The following is a 24857-nucleotide window of genomic DNA, read 5'->3' as shown; positions in this document are numbered from 1 at the left end:
TCTTCCCTTGGTTTCGAGTGCAGGATTTGCAACGCATTAAGTTGCACACATACTGTAGCCCCCATCTCTTTCTCTCCCGCTCCCTCGTGTCATCACTGCAGGGAGTACAGGCCGTGCCTGCCACAGCCAGCCGGCTTTCTCATTACACTAATGTCAGAAACATGTAAAGACACCATTAGCCTAAAAAGCCTCGTGTTTGATCAAAAAAGAAAAGTCCTGACAGGATTATTAAGGACTGGAGTTTACCAACATATTCATTAAGACACATATTCAATAATTCAATTATGTGACTTAGGAAAACACTGATTTCACAAATGTTATCCAAATAATATATCTAAGGAAATCTTTTCACAGTGTTAAACAAGAAAAACATCAGAATACAAAGCTACTTCATCACAGTCATGCCGGGATGTAGCTTTCATCAAGTCATCAAATATTTACAGGTTATAAGAAAATTAATCTCCTTTTTCTTAGCGTAGCAGATAATAAGTTTATTTCCCACAATACAGGGACTTAGTCACCTTCTGGGATATTATTTCTAATGAAGAAACTTTATCTAAGTCTCTTTCTTTTCATGGCAGACAGCTCTCATTGGCAGGAATAGTCACTTCCTGTCACAACAATCCATCATTGTTTTGGCCATGACAGCACTCCCTCTGTCATCCTATGGCTACTCATCTATCACTGGGAGACACTTAAAGGCATAAGCGCCCCCCCCCCCCAAAAAAAAAAAAAAAAAAAGAGGAAAGAAACAGCAATCCTTTCAATGTCAGAGTTTCAATGTCATTTGGAAAGTTAACAGGATGTAACTGAGATTTTAAAACTAATCAAAATGTTTACGTGTTTTATATGGTAAAAATCTATATCTGTAGAATACATGTGGCGGAATGTGGGAGCATAAAGATGTTTAAATTCACCATGACCACAGTTACCGTGGAGCAAAACAGACAGAACTATAAAGCGGGGAGTTCACTTTTAGACAGAGGTGAGGTGTTGTGGAGACTTATTGCTTTGGGCAGGAAAGGTTTCCTGTGCCTGTCCTTGTGACAGTGAAGCTGAACTAGCGTGTTAGAGAGAGTGATCGGCTGTCTGTCCAGTAGGTGGTAGAGAGGGTGGTCAGGATCACCCATAAAGGATAACGGTCTGTTCAGAGCCCTCCAAGTCTGTTGGTGTTGCCAGCCTCAAAGCTGCTTCTCCAGCAGACTACGGTGAAGTACGGACTGATAGAACATCTTGCTGCACATATTGAGGATCTTAGCTTTCTCAGAAAACATTCTGCACATACCCTTCGTCATCATAAAGTATTATCTTTTCTTTTTTTTCTAATTTGGGAGCATCTTGTTAACCATTTACAATGTTGTCACCTTCCACATTTCAGCTGATGTCCTTGAGAACATGAGCAGAGTTTACAATAATCTGTGAGGCTGAAGGCTATGGGTTGTAGGTGAGACCGGGGCTAGTTGTCAGACTTTTCACTCTCTCTTATATATCTTGGGATCCATAAATCATATAGTTATACATGAAAGAAGAAAGTCTCTGGCATATTTTCTGTATTCAACATAATTTAAGATCGTACTTCAGAACAGAGTTATAGGCAGTCAAAAAGGCTGATGTGCATGTTTGTAAATTTGCCCCATCAGTGGATAATTTGTCACACTGGATATCGTAAGAAATAAACCTGACAAATACAATTTCAAGATTTATTTTTTAATAAGAGAAAGTCTGAACTAAAACAGCTGGAGAATCATCTCAAACAACCTTTGAACAGAACCATATCTGACTCAGACTCAAGGTCAGAAATGCAGTTCTGGCACACAGGTTGTCTCGCCTGGGGAACACTCTTTATCTGAGTTGGTTGGTGGTTGGCACTGGCATCACTGGGAAAGGGTGACATGTTTTTACTCAGGGGTGTGAAAGACTGTTAATTTCTGCTAACTTCAGTTCACAGCATCGCTGACCGCTCCCAGACAGGAAATTGCATCAGAATAAGTAAATGCACAAAACCTATATTTAATTTTTCAGTAGCACCCTCTAGTGTTGGAAGTAAAAGCAGTGTGACAACTTACCCATGTGACAACAAGCCCTGGTCTCCCCTACATATCTTAGTTTAATTAATTAATTCATGCTAGCATTTGCCTATACACATATAATGTGCTGCTGAGGCTGATGGTTGTTGGTATTTTTGCTATTTTCACTGTACAGTAGCTGACGTAACCGCTTCCAGGGACCTCAAATGTCTGTGCTAAATTGCATGTCAATCAGTCCAATATTTGCTGAAATATTTCGGTCTGAACAACAAGAATGGGCTGATCAAATTGACCAACATTGCCATATATTAGACCCATACTATGAGCATTACCGAAGATCTCAACCCACAATAAATATTTGTTTGAATTAATTTTTAAGCAATGTTTCAAATTGGCTCTTGTATTTCAATGCAATATGTTTTGCAACGCTGAATAGCTGAGAGTTTCTGCGAAAAAACAAACCATTTTTATCAATATTTTATAAATAAAGGGCTCAGAGGCCTTCGTGTCCTGATAAGATTCAAACAGCCTTTCAGTGTTATGAGTGGGCACAGAGGGCACATTCCCACATGAATTAGTGTAATCAGTCAATTATAAAGCTAAATACTTCTGCCTCTGTGTCTGTCTGAGACTTGTTTAGTCTGAAACATAAAAACTGGCAGACATATTCCCACAATAGTTAGAAGTTAGTATGTGAGCGTTTTCATCTCTGAAGTTGACTTCTAACTAAAGAAAATCCCGTGTTGGGTGTCATGTGCTTTGGAGATGCATTGAAGTCTTCTAACCATAAACTGTTAAAAAAGGATTCTAATGATGGCAGTAGTTAATGATGTATCTCGCTGGAGTAATGACCTGAGGTAATGATTGAGCTGCTGATGAGACATTTAATGGTTAATAAATGTGCTCCGCTAACACTATTTTTTTTTAATTTTATACACTTTATTAATTCCCGAGGGGAAATTTCTTCACTACAGCAGGGGGGCTCTCAGGGGGGAGATGCTGCAGCAGGCTGCCACTAGCGCGGCGCCAGGTAACCTGACCTGAGGTGCATGTTTTTGGATGATGGGAGGAAGCCGGAGAACCCGGAGAGAACCCACGCAAGCACAGGGAGAACATGCAAACTCCGCACAGAAAGGCCCAGGACCGGATTCGAACCCCGAACCTTTTTGGCTGTGCGGTGACAGTGCTAACCACTGCACCCAAGGTGATAGTGATAAGGGCTTGACTAATTAGTGAGTGACTCGGCATGGAGATTACAAGTGTATGTCTGCGTAATCATAGCCATTCTTCAAACAATACAAAATGAGGGGACAGTATCTTTATAAGGATATTTAAGCGCGTGTCCTTACTGTTTTCATGCCTACGATGGACTGCTCCACCTTGGAGACGTAGGTGACGTGGTCTTCGTTGGAGCGCAACTCTCTCAGTTGTATTCTTTCGTATATTCCCACCACCATGTCTCTGGGGATGTCTGCTCCGTCATCCACACCTAATACAGCAGAAAGGCTGATTACTCTCAAGTAAACACACAATATGCAGTGATTTGCTTTAAATGTGCTCTGTTCATTTGGAGCAATATGGAGTGACAGCTGCTTTATTGTTGGTAGAGGAATCAAAGTGTGTCAGCATTGGCCTAAATAGAGCTGGGGGGGTGTCTGTACCACAGGAGGAGACACACACAAATATGCATATACCAAAAAAATTCCAATACGTTATACTCTACTGCAGAGAGCTGTATACATACAGAACAACATACATTTTGCTACTTTATTTGATATGCAAATAGTGCAAAGACTGCGAAAAAAAAAAACTATATTGAGAGCAGCAGAGAGCTCCTCTCAGTCTCTTCATCTGTCCTTCTTTGACATTCTGTCTCCTGCTGTCCATTATGTAATGACTGAAATGTGATAGGAGGTTAATTGGCAAGTGAAAGGTTATAAGATCCTGCCTCGCTCTTGGAAGATTTTCTGTCTGGAACATGGTGCATTTCAAGGCCGTTGGCATTTTGATGCAGGTAAAGTTGTATGCCATTAGGCGGAAAGGTTGCCCTCCAGATGCTCCCCATTATATCGACACAGCTGTACTGTGTGTGTACTAATGTGTGGAACATTGAGTTTTCATTGGGGCAGGGTGTGTTTGGGGAAAATGAAGCCGCGCCACAAGCGATGGTGGTGTCAGTGAGGCACTCTGGGACACCGCTGAGACATCACTGCACATTAAGGACTCAGAGGGAGAGGAGGAGATGACCGGAGGGAAATGTGTGTTAAGTGTCAGATTAATAAGTAGCATGTTTTTTTGCTGATTGTCATTTCCCCCCCCCTCTTTTTCTACCAGTTTGAGTCCTCAGGACTTCACTGCTTTCTTTCAGCCATGCCAGCAGCATGGCTCTATGCATGACAATGTTAAATGCTCCACCACATAGGTTCAGTCTATCAGTATCTTTACAACTATTTGATGGATTGGCATGGAATTTAGGACAAACATCATTGTTAACAGAAGATGAATCCTATTGACTTCTGTCAGTGACAATTTGCAGTCATCCACATCATGTTCAATCTGAGTGTTAACCAAATGCAACTGATCTTGTTTGAGTTTCTTCAAGACGTTTCACCTTTCGTCAAAGAGGTTTCTTCAGTATGGAACTGTAATAACTTTGGTCACAGCAAGTGAGACTGATGGGGCACTAGATTAGCAGATAAGGGAACACCAAAGACTAAAAATGGTTAGGTTTGCATCCTGTTTGGTACTAATTAGCAATTGTTAGCTTGCTAAAGCACTAAACTAGGATGTCAGAATTTTACCTTCACACCATACCTAATATCACCATGTGTTACAATTGTCATTGTGGGCATGTCAACAAACTGACATTAGCTCAAAGCATTGCTGTATCCAAACACTGCCTCAGAGAACCTCTTGCATGGTTGCAGACTCTTAAGTATTGTTTTACTGCTTTCTCTGTAACTTGAGCCGTGCATCAACTCTCTTGTTTTCATCATCTCCAAATGTAAAACTGGCTTGTCACAAGGTCTATTGATGAACGCCAACCCAATTAGAAATTGCTCTGCAAATCTGGGACCATCCTCTCAAACAGACAAAAAAAAATCAAACTAAGACAGTACAGTGAATACTGGATTAATTTGTGACAGAAGCTAGTTTATATTCTGTTGCCCCATTGTAGAATAGCTTTGACACTGACAGTCTGTTTTAATTGAGATAATATATGTTCTATAGTTCTTCATTACTGTTGGTTTCTGGTGCATAATTGCATTTAACCTTAGCCAATTAGTTGAATGAACTATTCCTTTGCCAGTGTGTGGGACAGACACAAGTGAGGAGAAAAGAGAAACAGAATACAAACAAGGAAAGACAGATGAATAAACAGACAGCAGAATATTCGGACTGACACAAAACAAAATAAGAGACGAGATAGAAAGAGAAAAAAACTGAGCAGAAGACAAATAGAGAGGCCAAGAGAGAGTGGCATATTTTAATTTGCATAAGATGCTGAAATTGATTTTCCAACTTAATTTAATTGTGAGGAACAGTCTGGATGAATCTATTAAAGTTGCTCTGCATCGACCCCAGCAGTCCCTGATTGATTACACAGAGGGAGAGTAAAAACTGCGATGCTCCCGTCTCTTTCACAATGCTCGGCAAATGAGCAGATGTCTGCATAGTGGATACACGATTTACAGGTGCTTTCTGTCTGTGTCGCTGTGAGTTAATGTGAAAAGTGAAGCGGGCAGGGAGAGAAATATAACCTTATCTATAGCCCCAAAATTTACGCAGGCAGGTTTGAGTGCAGATCCAAACAACTGTTGGACACCCCATCCCACTGATTCATCTGGGGATCTGCTGCCTTGCTCCACAACAGATGTCCACAACAAGAGTTATTGGGAAGGGAGAGGAATTTATAGAGGATTTACTTTGGCATAAGTTAAAATACAAATTATTGAAAAATAGTCACAAAACATTTCCCTGACTGAAATACCACCTTTTGACAATCCTATATTTGATTTTGATTTGATTTTTGATTTTATACACTTTATTAATCCCCGAGGGGAAATTTCTTCACTACAGCAGGGGGGCTCTCAGGGGGGAGATGCTGCAGCAGGCTGCCACTAGCGCGGCGCCAGGTAACCTGACCTGAGGTGCATGTTTTTGGATGATGGGAGGAAGCCGGAGAACCCGGAGAGATATATATATATATATCATTTAGTGAGTGATTTTTGCCATTTGTGTGTGTGTGGTATAAAATTGTAAGCCATAAAATATAATTATGGTATGTTTCTTGTGTCCTCAATTTTCTTCCTCCTTGTGGCGATGTATTTTATTTTTTGAGAAAAATGTATACATTCAGTTGACAATGTTTAGGACATCAGAGATCCCTGTTGTAAAAATGTTTTCCCCTTGTGGGATTAATAAAGTATCTATCTATCTATCTATCTATCTATCTATCTATCTATCTATCTATCTAGTTTTAGATCTGTTTTTATACAAAACATTATCCCTCCCAAATCTTAAAATAAGTTTATTTGTCACTTGTACATGAGGTCTAACCAAATGGTAACCCATAGTGAAGTCCCCCATTGGTATGTAAACTGTTGTTTTAAAGCATTGAGTCTGGGATTTTGGCTGTTGCCATCTTGTTTTGTAAAGCCAGAAACGTATTTGGACGAACTGGGGAGGAGCATAGGCGTGAATCTGATTGAGAACCTGAGGACACAATGTCCCCCCACCTGAATGCACAGGCAGGCATTTCAATCAAATCAGGCACGCCACAAAATATGCCTCTCTTTGAGGCTTAATATCTAATTTATTATGTCATTATTTTCAGAAGAACCACCAGAATACTGATCAGAAGGAGTGAATTTATCGAATGGCACCATAACGACGTGTGAAAAAATAATAATGGTTTTTGTATTTCATAGAAAACATTATGCTTTTTGAATGAGAATATATTGGAGCCAGCCCCTGGTGGCCCTTAGTGGTATTGCACTTTGAGGCAAGTCCACACTGGCTTCACTTTTCAGACCTGCAGTCTACGTGTATTTTCATATTTAGTGTATGAATCAAACAAGGTGATTGATGTCAAGCAAACAAGTAAAGCCATACTATATACTGCACTGCACATTTCTTTGATTTGTTCAGAAAATATAAAAATTGTTATGTGTGCATATATACAAACAAACTCTTTCTGTTCTATCTTCTGTGAGTGATTGTTCTCACCTGTCCTAAGATTAATAGGGGCTATTCTTTTTCCTTGTACCTGCCATTGAGGTAGCGATGTCAGAGTCGGACACATAACAGCACCCTTAGAGCTGAAGGGATTTAGTTTTATGCTTAAAGGAACTTCAGTGGGAAGAAGGCTTTCTGAGTCAACATTTTGAGTGTATGATCTTGGCCTTATTAGCTCCTCAACTAGCCCACAGTGTAAAGCATCCAGCTCAAAAAACACCTTGACCCTTCTCTGGTGACGCATATACGCACCCAAAACCCACATCTACCTGCATGAGCCGATTACGTCGACTAATTAAAGTCATTTTTACTCCTTTAATGTGCCTCTTCCCATGAAGGCAACCACAGTGCTGTGTGACTTACCTCGTAGGTTGCGTATGAAGTCCTCCAACATCATCTTTCTGTCGGGTTTGATGTTGGGGCTGTACATGTCGGTGTTGAGCAGGATGATGGCGAAGGCCAGGATGAAGATGGTGTCTGGATTGTGAAACTGCTGCACCACGTCGGGGTTACACATGCAGTAGCGCTGGCTGTGGGTATTAATCAAGTTGGGACAGAAAACAGTGAAAATCAGAGGAAAGCAGGGAGGAGAACAATACAAAAATATTAAAAAAAAAAAATGAAATAAGAGATGGTGTAAGAGACAAGAGAATAAAGGTGGAGGGTAAAGACGGTGGTGAGGACAGAGATGAATGAGTGTGGTAATAAAAGTGGGTCATGACAAAGGATACATACATGTAGGAATGACAGATAGGGAGAAGGAGGAAGATAAGATGTAAAAAAAAAAAAAAGGTGATGCTGGCTATAGGGGATGAAAAGTATGCGGAGAGAAAAATATAGAGGACAGGACGAAAGACAGATGGAGTAACGCATGAAAAGAAGGAGAATGGGTTATCCTCAGAACCTAAAGGCATCTTTGGACACGCTACATGCTTATAAAATCACACCACAAGCTGAGCATGAGAACTTCACACTGAAATGAGAGTTATGGCTTTAATTTAGCTCGAAGCTGTTCGCTTCCCCTCAGCAGCGATGAACTACAGAGTAGGTGAGGTTGCATGTGTTCTGCTGAAACACTGCCTGTGTGAAAACACGTTTATCACATTGGATTGAATGAAACTCTGAAGTTTGAATGTGGACAGATTTATCCTGACTCTGACCTTCATCCAGAGTATATTGACCTTTTGTATTCAGTGTTGGTAGTGAGAGCATTGTCTGTACAAAATGAGAAGAAACTACACAGGGCTCTTAAACTGAGTGGTAAGATACATTGGGAGCCAGTGGTGCAGTATCATTTACATTACAATTCAGTGCACCATGATTTAAACTGGCTAAATCATAGTTGATTCACTGCTTCACAAGCTCTGATCAGATTGGCGCTTTCTTCAACTTGCACCTTATGTCCTTTATTGAGCTCCCAAATCATGGTTTTTATGAAGTTATTATGATCCTTGGTTTTTTTTTTCGTGCAAATCAAATTCCCCAAGGGACAATAAAGGTTTCATTCAGTCATTCATTCATCCAATCTCAGAGGTTCCATCCTTTTATAGTATTTATTTGCACACATTACCCAAATGCTGGAAAAAGTCCACCTATAGACCTCACATTCATGGGCTTGGTTGCTGGATTTATGCAAGCTGTCATTGTGCCAGTGTGAAGAAATATGAATTTTGAAATATGAAATCCCTTACCTCTGCACCTTTTCTGCAAACAAATGTGACAGAGGCCAGGCTCAGTTTGATGCAGTTTCCAAAAAAAAGCCCTAAATATAAGAAGTGTGGAATGAAAAAGCAGCTGCGTTGTGAGGTTATAGATGCCATGAACCTGGCAGATTGGTAGACACCTACTTAAGGTGTTAACATATGTGTGTATGTTTGTGTGTGTTTAAGAGAGAAATGCCTAGATGGGAGGGATACATGATTTCTCCTGTGTTGTGAGGTGCATGGATACTTTATGGTTATGGGGATGAAATATAGAACACAAGTCCTCCTGTGTATGTGCAATCAAAGAAGCCATATACTGTACAAGGTAACATGCAGGAAAATGTGAAGGTGTGTGTGGACCTTGTAGGCTTTGTATTGAAGAGTATACTGTAATCATAACTTTAATCAGTCATCATGAGGCTGTAGCACTGTTTAGCAAACCCACTGGGCTGCGTGATTGGAGTATGTCTGTGGGATTGAATGAAGACACACCTATTAGTATGCATAGGTTCATACCTTTTCACCCAAGTTTTAATGAGCTTTTGACATGGCTCAAACCCAAGACTATGTATAAATGCCCACACAAAGCTTATGTTTGTGCACGTGTGTGTATATGTATACATATTTGTGTACCTTGAATTAAACCTTCTTTTGTGTCCCTCATCCCGTATTTGTTTTGGCGTGATAATCACAGATCACTTTCACATCTCAATGTGTGAAAACGGTGACTCGACAGCAACCAATAATTACACCCTTGTCTGTGAATCCTAATGTTGCCCCATGCAGTGAAAAACCTACATTTGTGCTGCTTTATGAGTATGCTCTTACTCTTGCACAGAGAGCCATGGAAAAAACAACTAACCACAGAACAAAAATGACAGGGTAAAATGGCACATGATGCTTCTCACTGAGTGGATTTGTTAGACTTCAAATTTGGCATTTGCTACTGTTTTCCCAAACCAATTTTGCTCCTCTTACAGATCACTAAAGATGGTGTAATCCACCAGTCATTATGTGCTTTACGGGCAGATTTTAGCACAAAATTATACAAGCTTGATCCTCATCTATGACTATATGGCTATAATAATATGGGGGCAGACAGAAAATACAGCAAATGTGGAATGAGTAAATAAAGATATACTATACTGTGAGGCAGAATTGAAAATATAAACTGAATACATCTGCAGCAACGGGAGCTGGTTCATATTTGCTCATTCATTAGTACACTGACGCAGCAGATACCGAGGCTGCTGGCTGCTTTTCACTTCCCCCCCTGCTCTTTTTCACTGCTGCTTCAAATCCCCATCTCTTACTTTGGAGATTTCTGTCTCTCTCTATGTGTGTGTGTGTGTGTGTGTGTGTGTGTGTGTGTGTGTGTGTGTGTGTGTGTGTGTGTGTGTGTTTGGAGGCATTTCAAAGCCCAGGAGGAGGGGAGGCAGGCACAGGGAGGCAGTGGCAGTTATGCAACGCTGGTTATTTATAAACCATCCTCCCTCTTTCCTTTTTCTTCCCTTCCTCCCTTCCTTTCCCAGTTCGTGTCTCCTCTCTCCCCTCCCCCCCATCCTCCTCCTCTCCTGCTCCTGATAACATGCAGAGCCAGCCCGATGTCCAAACATTACCAGAGCCAACCTCTCTGCCCACTAACTGTGACAATGCATTCATGTTTCTTCTCATTGGGCACCTTGACAACGGTGACAGGTGGTTGTTACTCCAGGGGGGGTTATACGACAAACAGTTAGCATTAACACACAGTGCCACAGCTGCACCGCAAATTGTCACACTGTTGCAAATTGTGGCCAGAAATTACACCCTGCCTGGCGATGGAGGCTGGATTGTTAACGCTTTCATTGTAGCCACGAAGAAAAGAAAGACTAAAATGTGCTGAAACAGATTCATGGTCCCAGTTAAAGACTTCTTCAGTTGTCCTCAAAAATGTTGTGTGCATGTGCTTTTTGTGTACATGAATGTCGACGTTATCTGATTAAATTGTGTTATACTGGCATGTTTTCGTGTTCTCTCTTTTCATATTTGTTGTGCAGTGCTGCAGGGAAAAAAAAAAAAAAGAAACTTGAACTCATCTCACGAATAAAAAAAAAAATCACAAATTCACATCTGTACCTCAGCATGACACTTGATGCTGGCATATTTCATGATCAAAAAAACTGTGAATTGCATCTCAAAGCACTGCAAGACAAGTTTGGCCTTGAGGTAATTCTTGAGTGACAGAATTTGATTTTCCTTTTTTTTTTTTTTTTTTTTTTTTTACACCCACTCCAAAACCAACACGCCCAGAGTTACAGTGCAAAACAAATGAAACCAAATGAGGGTTATTTTGCATAACCTACAAGATGATAAATATTCATATCCAGCTCCTTTTTTTGCATGTTCTATTTGCACAAAAATATTTCTGAGTATTAATACATTAGTCACACACATCATCCCGCTCTCTCTTGCATGTCTTTTCAGTAATCACTGATCATTCATTAAGCTTTTCACTCTCACCTGGCATAATGTGTAGTTTAAAATGATGACTGTGGCAAATTTGTGCAAATTTAACTCAAAATCTTCCTTGATATCAGCACATTACTATTGACCCTCAATTTTGTCTACCGTAATATCTAGTAACTAGCTAATTTAGCTACATGGGTATGTTGGAAAATGGTTTAGGATTTACGCCTGTTTTCCATTCCAGTGGCAGCCAACACTCATGGGTATTGTAGGATTTAGATCCATCTGCCATGCCAAAATGATTGACGAGACATGAAACAATGTACGTTCCATCAAATACGTAGGAAAATACTGCAAGATATATATATATAAAGCAGTAGCTTCTATGAGAGTCTGGTTTGAAGTACCTGAAGGCCTCGATAAGACGTTCCACCTTCTGAGCTTCTCCCTGGACACGTATGTGGGCCTGAAACTTCCTCAGTGCTTCGTCCAGCTCCATGCCTGAGAAGTCCATCTCATCCACCACACAGCTGTGGAGCAGAGAGGAGAGAGGGGTGAGATAAGGAAGACACAAGACACAAGAGGGGAGGAAAAAATATAAAAATGTATAGCAAAGGTCATAGCAGCAGATCGGTATGATAGCAGTGGTTGCCCCCTCAGTGGTGGTTTGGATGAACCTGTGGATGGACACCCGAGATAAGAGATGCAGAAGTCTCGCTCATCTGCTTCCTAGTCACAGCACCACTCTGCTTACTGCAGGTATTAGCCACGCACGGACACCAGGGATAAGACTGGGCCCAGCTATCTTCTCTGGGCCATAGCTGACAAGACACACACACACACACACACACACACACACACACACACACACACACACACACACACACACACACACACACACACAATGCCTCAGAGCAGAAAATCCTCCTATTATCTGACAACCCCAGCTTAATGATTTTAATTAAAAAAGCAAAATATCCTGTCCAATGAGTAGAGTGGGGATAAATACAACGTGGGCAATTTGGAGGTGAAATAAGGTTTGAAGTGAAAGGTGACTTTGGGAACGGGGAGGGAGGCTTGAAAGTTTTCCTTGCTTTGATGTGAGGTGTTCTGTCGAGGTACAAAGTGGAATGATAATCAAACTATGAAATTAAAGTCCTTTTTTTTTTTTTTCTAATACGGACTGGCTTTCATGTGGTTTACTTCAAACTTATCTGCACCAGTTGGCGATAAAGTCATCTTTACTATGAGGTTGTTTTGGGTTTTTTTCCGGCTAGGGACAGCATGTTCAAAGAAAGATGATGGAGTTGATCTCAAAGTCTTCAACACATACAGTACAGTAACGGTGTCGAGACGTTTCCTCCTACCTCTGATCTTTTCTGTTTGTTGCATTGCAGGAAACACTGAAATACTTGCACGTACCCACACACACTACAGATTACTGGGAACAAAGCGAGTTAATGAGGTGAGTACTTGACTGTGACACAATGCTGCCCCAGCAAAAAGTCAGACAGCTGAGTCTACAGTACGGCCTTCACAACGTACACCACAACATGGGACCACATCCAAATCTGCTCACAGTAAGAAAACCTGGAAGTATATATTAATTTAGTACTACCACTTGTATTACCCGCACTAATATTACAAGAAGTACGCCTAGCTCTACTACTGTAATCAAATTATTATCATATGTCTCCTATTATTACTACTATCACTACTTCTAGTACCACAAGTCACTCCAACTACTACCACCTCTTGCCCTATGTCTACAACTATTATACTACTAGTACTGATTGTACTACTGATAGTACTACGACTACAGTCACTGTTGCCACTACTGCATGTATTATTTATTTTATTACTGCTACCTCTGAAAATACTGCTGCTGCTGCTATGGCCTCTCATAATACTAATAGAAGTACCTGGCCCTCTATGATCTACACCTGCTTATGTTGGTCGAATACACACTGCTTTTAACAGTTGAAAATAAACATGCATGTTTTGGGAAAGTGGATAATACAAATTTCCCTTGAACTTTTTGCTGTGAGGCGACAGGGCTCAGGAGGGGTGGGCTATATGGCCCCAAATAAATACTACAATATTTCAAATAACCAAAAATTGCCTTTGAATATTCAGTCAACTCTAAAATGATTTCTCACTTGTTTATTTTGTGTACAACAGCAGTTGTACACTCAAAGTTAGAGTAAAACTTGCTTGTTGTTGCTGTGTGTAATAGTGTGACATCATTACGCCAACAAGTTGGGATATTGCCAATATGTCAACATGATTTAAAAAACAATTATTTTAATATAATTGTGAACAACATCATATGTGCCATTATACCCTTAATTCATAGCTGTATTTGTAATTACTAATGCAGGGAATAATCATAACATTACTGACACTTTAGGCAGTTCAACTTTAGAGTGTTTAACTTGGCCTACGAGAGGTTGGATTTAAAGAGACCATTTTCCACACAATGCTTACAAAGGTTAAGCTTATTGTACACAGGGAGCCTGGCTTGATCGTCCTCTTGATCAACTCTCTTGACTGTCGAGCCTCTCTGATCGCCCTCTTCATGACTCACTCCCTCGCTCCACCACCTCTCTCTCCCCTCTTCCCCGGCTGTCACTCCTTGTTTATGTTATGTCAGACGAGATGCTCTCTGGCCTAAGTACATCAGCCCTCTCCTCCCCCTCCCGTCTCTTCCTCACACACACTCAAACATTATAACACACACGCATGGGAGGACACACGGGAACACAAACACATGTGTATGAACATACTGTTTACCATGCATAACCTTTGATTTCTATACAGTACCTGGAAGGGAAATAGACACATCTGTCTGCATATAACAGTTCAATTATATGTTTACAAAGCTGTGATGGCAGGTATGAGTATAGTGGATGAAGCCATATTCTAAACAGCCAATAAGTCCATGGCAGGCTGAAAACAGATCTAATTTTTCCACACTTAACAAGTACACTATATTATTGGTAAATAAATCCTTGGGGTGCCACGTTTCTTGGAACCCAAATATGTAACCACAATTTGGCTTAATTGACTTGAGACATTTTAGGTATTGTTGTTTATACTTGAAGAAATGTGAAGAGAATGAGGCCACATTTGCTTTTTTAAATTGAGGAGGAAGATTCAATAATACATGAGAGCGACACGAGATAAGCCAAACACAAATATACACACGTATGTGTTCACAAAAGCCCGATGCACACAGAAACATACACACACGCACACATGCATTCAGGCTCGGTAAATCACCATGAGTGATTTTCACATTAGACTGCTATCCCTCACCCGCTCTCCTGTGACTACACTTTATCGAAAGTGCTCTCACACACACTTTGCACTCTCATCATGTTCCTCCTCAACATCACTTCCATCCCGAGTTATGCTGTTTGAATGCTGCTGGGAGAAATGGGAAAAACACACATCTATATATCCCAATGTCACCTGCTCTGAGAGTGTGTCCGTGCTGTGAACTGGAGTTTGACCCCTTAAAAGCATAATCCTGTTAATAAAATGTCTTTGGAACCATGATGGAGTCCATTTAAGAAAATATGGATATTAGATGAGGATGAACAACTAGGTAGAGTGCTGTGCCATGTTTGTCTGACCTTGCAAAGACTAGAAGTGTGTTCTTGGTTTGGTAACTTGTACAAAAAGGAGGATAAAAGGAAGATCTGCAGAACCTCATCAAGTTAATATGCAAATTTAGAGATAATTGGTGAATTGGAAAATGTAATAGAATAGAAAAGACAATTACTCAGATCAAGCAAAGAGTGTTGAAAGATGGAAATAACTGCAGAGAAGACAAATGGGTGGTGGTGGTGGGGGAGGGGGGTGTTTGCAGTTTCAAAGCAAATAACGGTAATCAGGTTAATGACCTGGAATGAAACTTACAGGGGGGAGTGAGTCATTCGTGCACGTGCGGGTGTTGCAGCGTCTTCACATTTATTTTGATGAGTAATACCAGACAGAGACATCTGTCCTTGTTCTCTAAACCTCTGGGTTCATCTAGTTTTTTGGTGCCTTTATTTCAATTTTTTTTTTGACTGTTCAGAAAAGGATATAAAAATGCTTTCAATAGCTCTTAGATGCGTTAAAACTATAATAATACTAAATGTCAGTATTTAATGAACACTTGCACTCATTGATTCCCCTTGATGTGATGTACACAAACATTTCATAAATGGTTTAACAAAGTATATTGTAGTTGAAAGCGGATATAAAAGCATTTTAAGTGTTTATGAACATACAATTTTTTATCAATTATATCTTTTGTCTGTTACATACTGCTTTCCAGGCATTTGGTCATTACAAAATTGCTTAATTGTCCAGCTTTACTTGAATAATATGTTGTGGACTGTAAAGGTCTTGAGTTATTGTGTTGACAAGACTCTACCTATGCACAAAGAGCAAAAAAGCACCTCGAGGTTCTGCATAATGGCTTGATAAAATTAAATTAGAGTTGTACGATGTTTTCTGTCAAATCCTTTTTCTCTCTCTGCTCTCCTCTCACTCCAACTGGTCAAGGCAGATGGCCGCCCACCTCTGAGCATGATTTTGTTGGAGGTTTTCTTCCTGTTAAAAGGGAGTTATTTTTCCTTCCAGCTATCGTTCATGTGGGAATTGTGAATTGTTGGGTTTCTCTCTGTAATGTTGTAAGGTTCTTTTGTAAGGACTTTCCTATGTTAAGTGCCTTAAGATAACCTGAGCTAAATGAATATAGAATTTTAATTGAATGAAAAAAAGTAAACGTGATGCTATCACATTTATATTGGATTGGCTTGGCAAAGATGCTGTGGACAAGGGCTGATTCATGATCGGAGTTCCATCATTTTTTAAGTTTGCCCGATACTAAGGACTCAAAAATCTAAGGATATCTAAAAGGCCTGATCTGGCTGTCAGGCTGGTAGTTAAAGAGCCGCTGGTCTAACCAATGATCCATGATTATGATCATGGGAAGGGAAGGATTTGACATCACTTGAGCGTGCACCATCCGGATGATTAAAAGTCAGGATACCTTGGCCTCTGTTGCTTTGTTTTCAAAACTTCTCTTTCTCAAGTCTAACAGAAATCACATTTATATATATTTTTTTTGATTAAAATAAAAGAGGTCCTTGGGAAAATGTCAGAAGAGCTCCTTTTTGTCTCAGCTGTGGGCTGTGTTGTGTGTGTGTGTTTGACTGACAACAGCTGGCAGGCTGCCAGAGTGTTGGGGCACCGCAGGGAACGAGAGACAAAGCAAACAAACTTGCTCTGCAGCCTACATGTCGTGGGAAGACATCGCGTTGTCAGTTGTGATTTTGAGGACTGGGAACCACACCAGAATCTAACCGGACCTAAGTAAAATTTGCATTTGCAAATACATGTACATGCTGTTTAATGTGCTGCAGCTGAGCAGTTAATTAGCTACCCAGCATGCAAACTGCTGTTAGCAGTGTCCTTTTCCCCTGTTAATGTTTGTTGGGTGTCTTGGTCAGTAAGTTAAGGTGCAGGAAAATATGTGCTCATGTTTGCAAGATGGCTAAGAAGCAGGAAAGCATAAGTGAGTTGTCTGTGGCTCCTGTGTTGTGTAGCAGGCTGCTGTTTAGCTCGGTGTGACCATCTGCTCTGCCGATGACAGAACAGTAACAATACTGCTTTATGAAAGATTTGATTGGTGGTATTGAAATACGGTATCAGAGCAGTGTTCGAATACATTTATGAAAAGCAACCCTAAAGGGCTAATTCATGTAACACAAAATATTGAATATAAACTTCTTCCCTGCGGTTTTTATTTTTGTTCAAGTCATTTTCAAAGCCGTTATTTATGTTGTAGCAGAGAGAAAAATGCAATTTGATTTCAGTTGGACTTTAAGGAATCCCAATACAAAAATCTTGGGACTGCCTCTTCAAAGGCACAAACCTTGATTCAGTTAGAGCACCCTGATCTGAGTTCCTGAATATTTACGTATATATTTACACAGATGTCATGTGGAATCAGCCAAGACATAGTCAACTAGCAACTCTGGAAAGGGATGAGTAAGAATGTACACACACTGTTTCGCACAAAGCCACAAATGTCACACACAACCTCTTCCCATGCCTGACACATATGCTCATACAAAACACCCACATACAGTAGAACTGTATCCCATACACCTGAGTACATCTCCCTGTGCTCCAAAAGGTGATTGTGGATTATTAAATCCACAATGAGTGGAATACTGGAATGACTGGGTACTGAAGTTACAATGTATGTTTCGCATTTGGATTTCAGGGAATCAGTAGAAGCAAACTAAGTTTGAAAACGTATAAACTATAAAACATATGCACAGCGTGTAACTAATAAGGCTGAAGATTTTCCTTGTGATAAACCCCATACTGAATCCAGGGCTGTAGTTGACCCTGACCCCTGATCTCCCTGAAATGAAGAGGGATTGCCGAGGAGAATCATCAAAAAAGATTTCAGGCAATAATGTATGGAATCCTGTCCGCTACTCACTCCAGGACATCTCTGTTGAAGGGCTTCTTGCTGTTGCCAAGGAACTCTCCGATCATCTGTCGGCTCAGGCCCTTCCTCTGTAGCAGGAAGTGGGCTACACCGATGGGCGTGTCTGGGATGAAGCCTCGTGAGATCAGGAACTGAAGGCCCTTGTCAGGGTTTCTGAGACAAACAAGAAAGATACAAGTGAATGAATGAAAGAAAATGTTGTGTAGTGACTTAGCAGTGGTTTAAAGTGACATTATATCCTAAATATCGATGGTAGTAGTGTGACTTTGACAGACGATTTGCTCTGTAACATACTTAACTACAATTAGCAGCAGTAATAAGTGAATTTGTTTGGGGTAGTAGTTTAGAGGACAGATGCAAACTACATCAATGCAAAGCAGAGCTACGTTCTCTCTAAGTTTATTTATCATTTATTTATTGCAATAACTGCCGAGAGAGCATTTAGGGCAATAAAAATAAATATCAAAATTATGCATTGTGGTAATGAGGTTCTTGGTCTGAAAATCGGTAGGTCTCGAGCTTACTGTGCACACTTGCACGGTGGAGGTGGTGGAGAATAATACAAAGATAAAACATTCTCTCCCTTGCTGAATTACAACATTCATTAACAACTACTAAACAGCTCGACAACCTGCCAAATTTAGAGGATATTACCTGAATCATAATAGCTAATTTGGGATGCAGCTTTGAATCCGTGTTTGTATGCGTATACTTAATGTTCCTTTCAAGTCACATGTTCTGCACTGGCACAGGTTAAAGATGAGTTTTGAGTAAAACTTAGGCTTTTGTTTGTGTGTTTCATTATTTTAGTGACATTTTGTTCACTGAGAAGAATTGCCTATATTTAGTCTCTTTGGCATGATTTTAAGAGCGCACTAAAATGGATAAACTCAGCTTTAAAAACATTGTAAATCAACCTAATTGAATGTGATTCAGATTTGAAACTGCTTAATAGTCATATTGAATTCAAAGCGAGACTACGGCTGTGTTCAAATTACTCCCCTGTTCACTCACTCACTTTTTTACATTAAATTACATTTCATTTAGCTGACGCTTTTGTCCAAAGCGACTTACAATAAGTGCATTTCAACCATGAGGGTACAAAACCCAGAACAACAAGAATCACTTCACTCTTAATAATGCACAATAGTGGCAAAAGCCCAAAGACAACCAAACAAAAGGGTTTTGCTGCCATTTCATACCTTTCTATGACCAAGTGCGGTATCAAACACAAAGTGTGTAATAAAACCCTAAGTCCACAAGAGGATACCGTGTCAGTGTCACATTTTGCCTCACCTGGGTATGACACGTGCACGCATGTCATGGGTCATGTGACTATCAAAGAGTGATAAAGTCTGCATCTGGAAGAGTTTAGGGATGCTTGGATGGAACATACATAGGACAGGATTAACACCGGGGAGTCTGGTGTTTGAGTCTTTGAGACAGAAAAAATCTATGCGGAAGGTCAATTTATGTAACGTATCAAATGTTACTTTCATAAAATTACTTATTTTAACCCAAACCATTATCTTTCCCAACTCTTATCACAGGTTTTTTAGTACCTAAACCCAAGCCACCTTCCTTCCCATGCCTAAATGAGGCCAAACCATGGAACATAATTGTTTCGTTGACTGACAAGTGTATTAAATTCTTTGGTGTGATACCAGGTTGTGTGCCCAGTAGCTTGTGAAGGCTAATGTAAATGAATGCTATAAAACCACTGGCAGTATTCCTTAAATCCACAGGCACAAGCTAACTTCTGACAGTGTGTGTTTAATGCGTGAATAGTCTATGTGGAAATCTATTTGGCTTTGCAATGAGGTGTACTTCACGCCCATGCCCTCAGAAAATTGTCAAAACATCTCATTGGTTTCCGTGAACCATTGTTTTCAAAGCATATCTTCCTGCCTATGATCCTTTCAAGATAATTTTCAGCTGACTGCATGGCGGAAGTTACTCCTGTATGAACAAGGGAGTAATATCTTAACTATTTATAACCCTATTAAACACAGAGGACAGTCGCTCAAGGGAGGCTACCGCATTATTGTCACAGCTCGCTCCCTCTAGCCTCCATACAGTGTTTAAACCTCAGCCTTTACATAAGAGAGTGCCGTGTGTGTGTGTGTACCGCAGCTAATGGGTTTAGTAAGGCGAGGGCAGGACAGTGGGGAGGGGAGAGGGGAGGATAAAGGGCAGGATAGAAGGAGGAGGCTGGAAGAGGACCAGACTGAGCAGATGTGTGGGAATGGGAGAGTGAGGACGATGAACGCAGGCTGGGCTGCCTGAAAGCATCTGCTGTGACAATCTCACACACTCTCAGCTTCTAGCTCACCCTCTTAGCTGACGGTGATGTCTCGCCAAATGAATTTGGCAGATATCGCTCATTTGAAGTTTGCCCAACAACAGATGGATCACACATGGTGATCATTATTCGTAATTAGAAATGGATAGTCGTGTAAAGAGTGGGAAATAATGCACGAGATATATAAGATTCAGATGAGTGGAGCAGAATGAGAGTGTCTTCATCACATAATCATCAGCATGGACTGTTTGTTTAGTATTTCTTTTCATACTAGAAAATGTTTTGCAGCAAAAAAAAAAAAAAAAAAAGTTGGCAAACTCAGGAAACTTGATTAGAGTTTTGAAAGTGTGGTTTCCCATGATTCATCATCCTTTTAATCATCCAGTAGTTGCCATTAACTGATAATGTGGGGAGCATTACAAAGCATTATTGATGTCAATGTTTCTAGACTGTTCCCTACAGTTTGCTTCCTAATCGTACTGGGTGGCACGGTGGTGCAGTGGTTAGCACTGTCACCTCACAGCAAAAATTTGAATCCGGTCCTGGGCCTTTCTGTGCGGAGTTTGCATGTTCTCCCTGTGCTTGCGTGGGTTCTCTCCGGGTTCTCCGGCTTCCTCCCATCATCCAAAAACATGCACCTCAGGTCAGGTTACCTGGCGCCGCGCTAGTGGCAGCCTGCTGCAGCATCTCCCCCCTGAGAGCCCCCCTGCTGTAGTGAAGAAATTTCCCCTCGGGGATTAATAAAGTGTATAAAATCAAAAAATCAAATACTCAAACCGCAACCATAAACTGATCAGATCAGATGGGAAAACACTAGTATGAATGAATTTTGTGAAGGTCATTGTGGTGACGGGGCGTGGTTAGCTCAGCTGCAAGGGGGAGAGAGTGATGGAGTGGTTCAGGGAATGGTGCCGGGAGAAGGATAATTGGCGCAGCTGAACTGAATCAAGGGACTGGTTTCTCTCCTTGATAAGTGAGCAGGACCTGGTGAGGAGGAGGGAAGGCAGCGACTGGACGGACGCTCGGAGGCAGGGCAGGAGAGCGCCGGAAGCGAGAGCAGCAATTGTGTGTGTGAAGGAATAAAAAGGAACCGTAAAACGAACTTTGTGGCTCAGCGGGTCGTTTGTATCTCCGAGGAACCCCCACGGTAGCCCAGATGTGCTACAGGCATATGAGTCATTTTGGAAGATAGACATTTTGTTAATAGGTTTGAGGATTCAGCGAGTCAAGTGTATGTTGGTGGAGCATGTGATTTAAAGCCAAAGACAGAAAACTGGATTCAAGTGAAAAGTGAACAAGACTGCAACATGAAGAGACACAGTCATGTAAAACTGGGGGATGGGAAGAAACGGTGCCAGACAGGACCCAGATGTTACACTGAGATGACAACTTCCAAATAAAGTGCTACATGTCCCAACATCTTTCCCCCTCACACACTTCTCCTGCCTCCTTGTTGCACTCACACATTTTTTTTTTTCTTTTTGCATCATCTTGGCGGACTCGTTGTAAATAAATCCCTGCTTCACCACCTTGATATCAACTTTTATTGGCTCTCTATTTTATTGCAAATGGACAGATGTGCTGTGGCCGCAACTTGGAGCTGTGTTTTATGGCCCTTACAAGTGCTTAACTGTCAGCACTGCATGTTGCCTATTTCTCCAGATCCACACATTTCTGTTCCATTACTAACCAGTGACAGATTGATGGCCGGTTAGCGCCCTTGAGTATTTCTCTGAGTGGAAACATGATTGTGCGTTGTACCGGTACACGCTCCAAAACCCAGAATCATTACACTAAAGTGGACTTGCTGTTGCACAGAGCTGCTCTTGTCCATCATCATTATGCTTTTGCTGAGAAGGCAACTGAGGGAAGACAACAGTGATATAGCTGCTTTTCCCTTCCTTACTATTGTTTTTTTTTGTTGCTTATTAAAGCAGTGGTTTACGAGCTTGGCACTGCTTCTTTCTCTGCTGTGATTACAGTCTTGAAACCCTGTTTGCTTGAAGGTTTGCTCAGCCACTCTGAAGGCTATACCAATCAGCAACCAGTGGGGGTGGCGAAGTGTAATGTTGAAGTCAAGCATTTGTTTCGAAATGTAGTTTCATCCAAGTGGCAACCTGCGAAGTGTAAGAATTAAGCCAGCACGAAATGTCACGATCTGCAGTTCCTCCAATAGCCACTTGAGGCTGTTGAGTAAAGCAAGTCAACCCCCACAAACCCTCGTTAAAATGCCCAACTTTGCAGCAGAAATAAACATGTTTACAGCCTGGCACAACAGGCGTTTTAGGTCTCTGGAGCCAAATTTTTCCATTTGTGAGAACTGTATGAGTGAATTTGTATATAACTCACATGTTTGCATTGTACTATGGCTGAAAGTTAGACATAATTAAGAACATGGCTGCTTTGAGTGACAGGTGGTTAGCAAGGTGCTTTCAGGTTTTAGCAAGCAGGCTTGGTTTGACTCACCTCATCTCCACCAATGCTCCACCTCTTTGCATGTTTTTGGATTAGCCAGGAGTAAGGCGGAGGTAAGTGCTGCCAACATGGCAAAGGCCTAAGCTTCAAAATTGCTCTTCAAGAAACCAATGGGTGGCGTAACGGAAGCTACTACCACTTTTTATAATCGGTCTATGATTTCAGCATACAACACATTTCTTATCCTGGCCAATGCTGATTGGTTGAAGGCTGCTCCAATAGTTTCTTAATTAATTGGAGGCCTATGCTCATTAGAATGCAATGACTAGAAATGATCCTCAACGTAGCATGGACGGAGCCATACATTCATTCAATTTGGGTCTGGAAATGCACGTCAGGGGTTTACAACCATTTTTGTCAGATGTACTTCCAAAACTTAATCAGATGACACATTTGTGACACATTTGTGTCAACTGATCTGTGTTAAAGGGATGTCTGGTACTGACAAAATTGCAAGGATCAATTCACTCTGCGTTGGACCTCTCATTGAATTGGCTCACAGTATAAAAAAAAAAGTACAATATGGCCTGTCTTATCCTTTAACTAACTATCCAGAGCAAATGAGGGTAAAAGGGTGTTAGGTTCCGTGAGAAATTGGAAATGCTTCTTCTGTTCGCCATCTGGATTTCAGAGTTTGTAATTATGTGCTGGGTCATGTAGGTCTAAGGACAGAATCTTTATACAGGAAAAAGTTTGTGTACGCCCAAACCGGCGCCCACATGCATACCAATATCCACACATAAACACACACTTGGCTTTTTGTGGAGCTCTCACCTCCTGGCAGGCAAGGTCCCTCTCAAGGAGCTGAGCAGGCTTTGATGCTTTGCTGTGTTAATTAGCCTTGCTTGACATACTGTATGTATTCAGGTATCTCCCTCACGTGGTCACTCTTCACACTTACACCATCACCCATATATCTCTTATGCTACCATTTCTTTAAATCATAAAGCTCTAATGGAGCTCCATTTTAATGCTTGATCGGGAGTCGATCTGAGTCCACCGTGAGCTGCTCTGATGTCCAATCACTGTTTTCACTAAGCTCAAAGGTATGAGGGAGAAAAGTGAATTAAGGACATGTCTAGCTGAGCTGAATTAAATGGAAAAGTCATGAATACAATGAGAGAAATCTACTCAGGAATCTGTCATTAATGTCCCCGTTGAAGGTTTGCTCCCTGTTCCCTCGTGTGATGGTAGCATCCTTGACACACACTCTCCTCACATAATGGAGTCATTGTCATTCTAGCCACACTCAAGGTGGAAACTTGATCAAATGGTCTTTCTCTAAACCTTTTCCCCGTGCTACCTTTTTGTGTGTCTTTCAGTTCCTCTCTTGCGTTTGCACTCCATTTCCATCACTCACCTGTCTATGTGGTGCACACACAGACACATACACCCAAAACTTCTGACCCCCCTCTCTTTAATATACTTTCTATCCTAACCCTTCTTACTCCCCCTGCAAAGATGGTGCATAGATCTCCTGCTGCAAGACAAACACGCTCGTGCACACACAGCTCATACCACCTGACTTTTTTTGTCTGCATGATCAAGCAATACCCAAGTTTTAGCCCAAAGCAAACAGACCTGTTTAAGATGCAAAGGATACAACAGTGCAGGTATTAGAGGGAGGATATGAACTGGTGGAACTAATAAGCCTCAAGCCCGATTGCCCTCTCTCTCTCTCTACTTTAAAAAAAAAAAAAAAAAAAATTGCTCTCACTTCCTCATTCTATCGCTCTCTTCCCTCTTTGCCAATTTATTAAAAGTCAGCTTATCTTTCAAGGTGTTTGATCAGAGGAATGAGAAGTGGGTTTGCAAATAGAGAGAAAGGGTATGGAACCTGTCATGAAGAAAACAAAAAGTCAAAGAATCTTGTAATCTAACCAGGAGCTTTAATTAAACACTCCTTACAAATGTGTACTGTTGTCACATCCCCTATGAAGATATGTAAAAAATAACATCTGAGCAAACAGATAAATGCTACATCCGATCTTTTTCTGCCACTCCAGCCGCAGTGAGGACTGACTCTATCAAAGTAGACATGTTTGAAGAACTAATTAAATGTACATAATACTGTGTATCCCATTTACAGTCTGATCTTTTTTTTCTTTTAACTAGCTCAGATTTTGCATTTATACTTTCTAGAT

General features: G+C 40.9%; 1 protein-coding gene across 4 annotated transcripts in view; it reads right to left on the bottom strand.

Moving 5' to 3' along the window:
* iqsec3a (IQ motif and Sec7 domain ArfGEF 3a) overlaps positions 1-24857 on the bottom strand; it is a 102339-nt gene that overhangs the window by 14106 nt on the left and 63376 nt on the right. For all 4 annotated transcript variants that reach the window (XM_069700351.1, XM_069700349.1, XM_069700350.1 and 1 more), the window contains 4 exons: positions 17928-18089; positions 11824-11946; positions 7629-7795; positions 3377-3516 (listed from right to left, as the gene is read on the bottom strand). In XM_069700351.1, coding sequence (XP_069556452.1) covers positions 3377-3516; positions 7629-7795; positions 11824-11946; positions 17928-18089 — 592 coding nt within the window. The remainder of the gene's footprint in view (positions 1-3376; positions 3517-7628; positions 7796-11823; positions 11947-17927; positions 18090-24857) is intronic.

Source organism: Brachyistius frenatus, unplaced genomic scaffold, assembly GCF_029030835.1.
Source record: "Brachyistius frenatus isolate BFR_SWC_R1_liver_20210118 unplaced genomic scaffold, ASM2903083v1 Contig_33, whole genome shotgun sequence".
Lineage (NCBI taxonomy): Eukaryota > Metazoa > Chordata > Actinopteri > Embiotocidae > Brachyistius > Brachyistius frenatus.
The sequence above is the reverse complement of the archived record's forward strand: the minus strand, read 5'-3'. Positions and strand labels throughout refer to the sequence as shown.